Here is an 8,742-nt window from a genome sequence, read left to right on the forward strand (position 1 = left end):
AAAAAGACAAGCTTGTTTTACACACAGAGACGGGATAGCTTCCTGAAGGGACAGTTCATATCTTATAAATAAAATATAGAATTTTTAACAAAGTGACCTATTTAAAAATGTGTCTACTTTAAAAATGTAATTAATATCTCAGTGCTATCATTCCATATTCACTAAATGGTCTTAGATTTGACACATAAGTAGTTTCAGAATCTTCACATAGATGGCCTTTGTTTTGTTATTTGGTTGGGGTGAATTTCAAAAGCACTTTAAAAGGGCTTAGGAGTGGTCTCAATTTTGCCACTTTAGTAGGGTGAGTTTGGTATTTAAGTGGTTGCAGGGGTAACTTTTCCATGGAAATCATCCCAGTTTTGCCACTTAAATGCCAAAATCACCCCACTAAGTGGCAAAACTGAGACCACTTAAGTGACAAAAGTCACCATACTGAGATACTTAAATGAGTTCTTTAATGGGATGATTTATGTGGCAAGTACTTCCTTAGACTTCTTAAGTGGCAAAACTCTCCTAAAGTGGCAAAACTGAAACTATGCAAGTACTAAAACTGGAATATCTTAAGTAGGAGAAGTCACCTCAGAGTTAGCACTAATATGGTACTAATAAGACACTAGTAAGCACTAGATAATACTAGTAAGGCAACAAAAGTGGCAAAACCACCCCCCCCCGGACCAATTAAATAGCAATCACATCCGAGACCACTAATGTGGAAAAAATGGGACTCCCTGAGTGGCAAAAAACACCTCTTAGACCACTAAAGGGGTAGAACTGGGAACATCTAAGTGGGAAAAGTCATCCCAAAGGCCACTAAAATGGAAGAAGCGACCACACGAAAATGGCAAAACAGGGGCCATTTAAGTGGCTAAAATCAACCAAGAGACTGCTAAAGGGACCACTAGTAGTAAAGATCACTTAAACAACAAAATCAGGGTCACTGAAGTGGCAAAAATAACTTATGAAACCACTAAAGTGGATGACACCAAGCTGGGAGTGGTTGCAAGCACTTTGGAGGACAGGATTTAATTTCAAAATGACCATATAAATTAGAGAATTGGTCGGAAATCAACAAGATGAAATTCAATATATTTAAGTGCAAAGCAAATGCACAATTACAAAATGGGAAATAACTGGCTAGGCAGTAGTACTGCTGAAAAAGATCGGTCCAGGATTGTCAAACTGACATGAGGAAAGTTTGCACATTCACTACTCATGCACAACCAGTTCCCTGGATAAAGAGAAGACTTCGATCTCCAAGGCTGTCAATTAAGTATCTTTCATCAGCACTGAACAAATTTAATCTACATAACTGAACACATTCTTTATTGCATAATACACATATTGGGAAATAGACCGTACTGCCTTAGCTTCAGCTCTGAATTCTATGCAAACTCCATATCTGTGAGCGTGTAAGGGCTGAAGTTAGTTCAAATGATGGATGTGCTCTTCAACCCTTCCTAAAAATGCCACATGTTCATTGATCTGAGAACTATCCCATTAGTTTGATATGAATTGACCTGCCTTTAGCTTTTACAATATCCTATGGCAATTACAAATATAGTAGCCCACCTACCTGCACTACGTTTGTTGAACCATACAACTAGTTACCACACAATATACAATCAATTGCCATTTCATGTTTCTGAGAGACATCCTCCTCAGCCTCAGCAAGTTCTCCGAGGAAGATTTCTATCTGCTCGCTTTCAGCAGTGGCATTGGCTATTGTTTGTTGACAGCACATGTGAGCGGGGAAGTATGCAGATTTGACTCCACCTACGGCAATGGGTGAGGCTGTAAAGACAAAAGGAGATTAGTTACTAAGCTGAAACCAGTGGACTAGGCATGGCAGGGGAGTTTGGGTAGTGGCCCCAGAGAAACTATATCCACCCCTACCAAGTGAAGCTCAGGAATAGCATTTGCTGTTTGAAATAAAGCTGCTCCTTTTTTTGACCCTCGCAATCAGCTCAAGTAAGAGTGAAATGAGTCTCCATAGTTAAGAGTGGAATGCTTTCACCAAACACAGGAAGGATGGCCTTGTGGGCAAGGCACTGAAGTAAGACTCAAAAAGTCTGTGTTCCATTCCTGGCTCTCTCACAGACTTCATGTGTGACACGTAATCTCTCTAGTCTTCATCTGTAAATGGTAGATGATACTGCTTTCTGCGTGCTCCCCTTTGTCCATTTTATTTATTTAAACTCTTTGGGGAAGAAACTGCCTTTTTATAGTGTTGCACAACAGGTCCCTGGTTTGGTTTTTTGCACACTAAATGGCAATCCCTCCTACTAATATTATTCCATGCATTGATACACTATCTGCAGAAGACGTTAGAATCCACACATTGATCACCAAGCACACAAAAACAAAGTAGAATATATGTTCAGGTATAATGTCATAAAAGGTACCGCATGCGCCAAGATGATTACTGGCTAATAAATGTGAAAAACTATCAAAGTTGAAACACAAAGTTGACCTTTCCTTTACTGTGGGTTTAAAACTAACAGTATTTCTAAACCTGCAGTAAATAAAACAGTACTAATACCAATATTGGAATAATTGCTAGTTAGAATTTTGGGAGTTTTCTTAAATCAGTTGTTTCCAGGGGGCCGCAGACTATATCTAAGATTTCCAAAGGGTCCTCACCTCCATTTGAAATTTTTTAGGGGTCCATAAATGAAAACAACTGTCTTAAATAATAATAGGTTTCAAAAATACTCACAGATACAATCAGCCAGCCTGTTTTCACCAACTAGTTGTGTTGTCCAGGAATAACCAGTAGATGCTCCACATTTCTCATATACCCTACTTCGTCTCAGAAATCCAAAGTCATAACCCTTGTGTAACACACATGAAAGAAATTCTTTGAATTAGATGACATCACTGAATCATGTTTACTACAATAAACTGTAATGTTAGTCCACTGGATTTCAGTGAGAGTACTTGTGTTAATAAATTTACACATTTTTGCAGAATCAAGGCCTTCATTCGTATATATGTGTGGTTATATATCAGTAGTTACAATATTAATTGGAAAATTGGAAGGAGTCAGAAGAAAGCCATTAAGAAGGAATTTAAAAGGATCTGAAACTATGATAAAAAAAGGGAAATATAATCAGATGGCAATTATAGGATAACAAACCTTAGGAGGAAATAACATTAAGGAGGCATGATTGAAGGTGTAAAATTAAGGAGTATTGACTTAGAACTAAAACGAGGAACAACAAGTTAAGTATCAGGACTCCATGAAACAACAAAGGAGGTGACTAGGTGTTTAGAGTCCAACAAATCCAATAAAACCAAGCATAATGGGAACTCATAATGCAATCTTCCTTCAGACAGGTCTAAAAAAAATACAGCACGATTCTGTTCTGCAAAATCCTTCCTATTCCAAGCATCATTCTCCCCAATATAGACAATAAATGCGCAGCAATATAGGGACATATGTTCATACAAAAATTAGGCTAAGGGTAGCCTTCAAACTTAACACTGTGATCTAAGCATTCAAATATGTCTATGATGAGTGCAGAAAAGAACTAGAAAAGAAGAGGAGAGATAACACCAGAGGTTTCAACACATACATTTCAGGGTAGAAGGACTACTGTATTAATGCACTGAGTTACTATAATACTAACTGTAAAACATGTACAATACCTGGTTACACATTGGCTTGCAGTAGTGGACACTGTCAATGCTGACACACACAAGACCACCATTTTTGGGCACCTCTGGGACAGTGCAATTTTTTGTCATAAAGGCATTGCAAGCTTTAGAAAGAGAAAATAATTCAGAGCATTGGAAATTTGGCAACCTTACAAAATTATGCTGTATGTGACAGGGTCAGGCCAGACAGCTACAGGAGAGTACAGGGAAGGAAGGTAGCCTCAGAATAAGCAGGTCCCTCTTCCCCTGGTAACTGAGCAGGGGTTACTCCAGGTTAATTAGGACACCTGGAGCCAATTAAGAACCTGCTAGTATGGGTTAAAAGCCTCCTCCCCTCCCATCAGTGTGAGTGATAGTGTGTGAGAGAGTGAAGTTGAGTGGTGTGGTAGCTGACAAGGACCAGGGGAGAAACCCACAGGTATAGAGACTGGGGAGAAACCCTACCCTAAATAGGAGCTAAGGACCCTTCTAGGTCCAAAGACCTGAAGAAAAGGACCCTGCCAGAGGGGAGAGATTGAGCTGTGCATTTGATGTGGTGCTGCCACACCTGGAAGGGCTACTAGAGACTAGGGGCTCTCTCTCCCCCAGCAGGAGGGTTGGGAGGAACCCTGTCCAAGCAAAGTGGGAACAATAAGCCAAGCGGCATGGGGAAGTAACACAGGGAAGCTAGCAGCTTTCCTGGGAACTGACAGCATGAGGCTGTTACTTGTAGGTTCCTGGGTTGGGGCCTGGAGTAGAGGGTGGGACTGCCCCCAACCCCCTCTTTTCCTCTCACTGGATGTCCACCGAGGAGGCCAGAAGTCCCAGTGAAGCAGTGAGGGCTTAACAGGCCCAGAAATGGGAAGACCACTTGGAGACAGAATTTACCTGCCCACTATACACTGGGGGAGGGAGGGATTCTGAGAGACAAGATGCTATCCTAATCCACTGCTAAAAAGAAGCACAGGACCCATTGAGGCAGAGAAGAAGCCCTGTTACATGTGATTGAAACAAGTCATAATTGCACTAAATGCAATTATCACCATCAAATCTAGGGTACACATTCTCTTCCATGCTTTTGTCTCTCTGACTTGCTCAGGAGGCTCAGAGCACACACTTTTCATGAAAATATTAGCTTTGTCAAACACAATTTTCCATCAAGGACTGTTTTGATAGAATACTCTCGACCAGCTCTAGTTGTTATGTTTTTAAAGTGCATCATGTTGTGTATGGCTCAGGTTGGCATTTACAATCAGTGCAGAGAAATTTGAAAATATCACATTTAAAATAATTCAGATATTACACAGTTTTATGGAAAATATGGTAAACTGCCCATTCCTCAGTGCTGCAGATTCAGTAGACCTACCTACTGCAGCTACTTTCATTTCCTATAACATGAAAGGCTAGAAACATTTTGTTTTTAATAACATCCTAAGGTTTAGCTACATTGGTGCTGAAAAGTTAGTAATATCCAGTTCAAGGAGAAATATACACACTAGCTCTGATCAAGCTAGCATGCTAACTAGTATCTCTAGTGTTGACACAGCAACACAAGGGGTGGAACTGGCAAACTGCCCAAGTATGTACTTAAGGTTTCAGACAGGATCATACTCATAGTAGCTAGTCCTTCGCATCATTTGCACCACCATGGTTATATTTATATTTTTAGCATGCTAGGCTGATCAGAGCTAGTTGCACCTTCCAGCTCCAGTGTAGACATAGTCTTAGATTCTGTAGAAAATGATCCCCAGAATAATACTCTTCGCTACTTACTCAGGGGCATAACCCCAACTTTGAATACCTCTGGTCTAAAGCCAAGTTGTAAACACTAATATCCTCCCATTTTATGTAGATTGTGAGGAAAGGACTTGTTGGGAGAAATGGACAATATTGCTTCCAAAATCTCAGTAAACATCATTGCATCATCTTCTGTGTTTGGACTTGGCGAAGGAGGTGACCTGGACCCAAGGAATATATGTATCTGGAAGGAATCCGTACCCCTATCCAGGCCCATAGCGATCCAGACAAGAATGTAGGCACACACATGTGTGCAGTGTGTGGAGCTGCATAGGAGAACATCTCTTGCCTCTCAGATTCCCTTTGCATCTCAGCCTACTGTGAAGTGTCTAGAGGGCAGACAGAACTGACGAGGCCCCTTTTCCCTTGCTGGGGTTAGGGACACTGGTGGCAGATCTTCCTTTTCCCCTCTGTCCCCATGAAGGAGAGGGAGACCAACAAGGGGATAGATCTACCTGTAGAAGAAGGGAGGCTGTTAAGGGACTCAGGGCTTGGACAATTCTTCTCAAAATCCGGTTCAATCTCTCTCGCTTCCTGGGTAGAAATTGAGGCAAAGGCTTCTCTGAGGTTGCTGGCGCTACACCTCTGGCTTTCTGGTCTGATTTCAAGGATTAGGCCTTTGTGATGTCGTTGACTAACCACATCTAAGCTTGCTTGTCTGAGGTCAAGGGACAGGCTGTTGTGAGATCACTGGTTCAGCATCTATAGCTGTTGATAGCACAGACCCCCGTGAAGTTCCTTAGGTTCAAAGGTATTTAGGTTTAGGCTTAAGTACCTTTGAGGAGCTGGGACTTAATCATTATTTTTTTCCTGCTGCTTCCACTTCAGACCTGGTAAGTTCTCATTTTGTCAGCCAGCAAAGAGCAGGAGAGGGGGGGTTGGAAGAGCTGAAGGGGGTTGAATCTGACATTCTGGTTCAAGCCCATCATTAATGATGCCCAAATAATTCCTCTGGCTACTACACTATGAACATAGATTCCCCTTCAGGTAAAAGTGAAGAGTTTTTCCAATAAAAGATAAGATCCTCACCTTTCCCTTGAACCTCTCTTAGGCGATCAAGTACCTGTTGCAATGACCATGCAAGGGAATTGATTTCAGTTCTCTTATCATCGGGAAGCATTTCAAGGAAACACTGAGAAAACTTCTGTGGAGGGAGGAAAGAATGGACTGTTAGTGTGGGAAAGGCTTGTGATATTCACAGAAAAGAGAAATGTCATTATGTTTTTCATTATCGTAACAAAGATATTTTTTCCTAAAAATAATTAACCTAAACCTGAAATTTGTGTGCTTATAAACAAATCTGCAAAAATAAATGCAGAGACTTGTGTGCTATTGTCAGAGAGCTCTGGGATATTGACCTTGGTTGTTTTATTTATAGTTTAAGTGATTTTAAGCACAATTACCCCCACTGCCACCACACGCAACCTCTGATGCCTTCAAAATTACACCGAATTTGCAAAGAGAGGTGAGACAATAAGTAGGTCCAAATCTGGGTTTGGACAGTGAGAACAACCATGCTTTGATTTCCTAATGGGCTAAGCACTAAGGGTATGTCTACATTGCAATATAAGCCCAACAGCTGACTGGTATTGGGGAACCTGGGCTTAAGCAGCCACATAGTATCTTAACCCTATGTTAAGACTTTTCTAAGCCATGCTCGAACCTAGGGCTCTGGCATCCACACTACAATGAGCAGACCTCCAGAGTCCCTAGCATCCTCCCCAAAATGTGGCCCCTCTAGACCTATGACCATGGTGCACTGTGGGAAAACTTTACTGCCTGCCCTGCTCATTACCAGGAAGCAGCACATTTTCCAAAAGGTTTGATCGGTTAATTCTCCATTGTGAACCTGGGAGGCTCTCTGATAGCGTGCTTGCAGATCTGTGATCAGAACAGAATGGGTTAATGCTGCCCTGAGCTACTCATTCACAGGGGATAGGGGGTAGCTTCCATTTTCAAAAGAAGGGATTGCAGATTGTTGGAATAGAGAAGACTAAGAAAGTTGTCCCATGGAATTGTGGGATACTTCTGGAGACTCCCAGGACCCAAGACAAGCAGGGCTGCATCTACACTGCAAAGCAATAGGTCTCAGACCCTGGGTCCTGGCGTAACTCAAGCTCATACCTTCCAGTCTTATAGGGTCCCGGGACCCTGAGTCACCCCTCAGCTAGTACAATTGCAGTGTAGATATAAGGGTGGTTAGGCTTGAGCCTGGGCTTAAGCACGGGCTTATGTTGCAGTGTAGACATACCCTAAGACTACTGTGGTGCCAAGGAGAGCTGCAGGTGGCATGAGTGGAAGGAATAAAAAGCTGCAATCCATGGATTGTCAGCAGAACCACTCCTCACAACTGCAGCTGTCAGTGTGGTGGGTGTGCACCTTCTTTATGGTGAAAATGGAAAGAAGAGCAAATGTATTTGCTTATCTGCCTGCCCCATCCCAGCTCCTCCAGCTCCCTTCCTCTGCTCCACCCTTCCTCCACAGTGTGAAAGGATTCTTCTGCACAGAGTCCTGACATTCTGCCCCACCATTTCTTCACTGAGTGATTTGTTCCTAATAATATTGTTAGTCCATACAAAGATGAGGCACAATTCCATGCAGAATCCTTCAGCCCATGGCTGCATTTATGCTTGTCTGGTACAGTCTTACACCTGAGGTGCAAACTCCCATCTATCTGATTAGTAGGCAACAGCTCTACCAGCTGAACAAAAAGTGACCCTCTTCATTCTGGTCTAGCTTGAAGGAACTGTTGCAGACTAGAGTACAATGTAAATCTCTCTTCTTTATACACCTTAAACCTCATCAGCTCCAGCCCCATACATATATACAGCTACGAGACCACAGGGTGCATAAAAACAGGTCTTTACCTTCACGTGATGATTCAAATCACTTAAATCAGCATTTTTACAATCAGCAGTTCCAGCTTCAATAAAATCTAAAAACAAGCAGACAGGACAGCATATTTATCTGTTGATGCTTCTAAAAATAAAAAAAAGTACATTTTTCTCTGCCTGTTGGAATATCCTAGTGGAGCACTAAGAAAAGGTGAAGGAGGGGACATTATCCTTATTATATTTATTATTACATGCACATTTTTTGTCCTTAGAGATTCATATCACAGTTACTAGCATCTGTTCTCAATATTTTCACAACTAAAGAGACACTCAAACAGCGCAGGCCACATAACGCACTATTCTGAAAGGAAGTTAAATCCAAAGCAATGCCCTTAGTAGAGGATGACATCCTGATGCAATTATCAATGTTTTGCTCACCCCGTTCAGAAATACTTTGTGACATTTGTGGCGGATA

General features: G+C 41.7%; 1 protein-coding gene across 1 annotated transcript in view; it reads right to left on the reverse strand.

Moving 5' to 3' along the window:
* Positions 1–1,065: 1,065 nt before the first annotated feature.
* LOC127054466 (uncharacterized) overlaps positions 1,066–8,742 on the reverse strand; it is a 10,485-nt gene continuing 2,808 nt past the window's right edge. Inside the window, exons 2-6 of the mRNA XM_050960682.1 lie at positions 8,301–8,368; positions 6,463–6,577; positions 3,649–3,761; positions 2,717–2,831; positions 1,066–1,791 (exon numbers count right to left, since the gene is read on the reverse strand). Coding sequence (XP_050816639.1) covers positions 1,601–1,791; positions 2,717–2,831; positions 3,649–3,761; positions 6,463–6,577; positions 8,301–8,368 — 602 coding nt within the window. The 3' untranslated portion in view covers positions 1,066–1,600. The remainder of the gene's footprint in view (positions 1,792–2,716; positions 2,832–3,648; positions 3,762–6,462; positions 6,578–8,300; positions 8,369–8,742) is intronic.

Source organism: Gopherus flavomarginatus, chromosome 6 (assembly GCF_025201925.1).
Source record: "Gopherus flavomarginatus isolate rGopFla2 chromosome 6, rGopFla2.mat.asm, whole genome shotgun sequence".
Taxonomy (NCBI): Eukaryota; Metazoa; Chordata; order Testudines; family Testudinidae; genus Gopherus; species Gopherus flavomarginatus.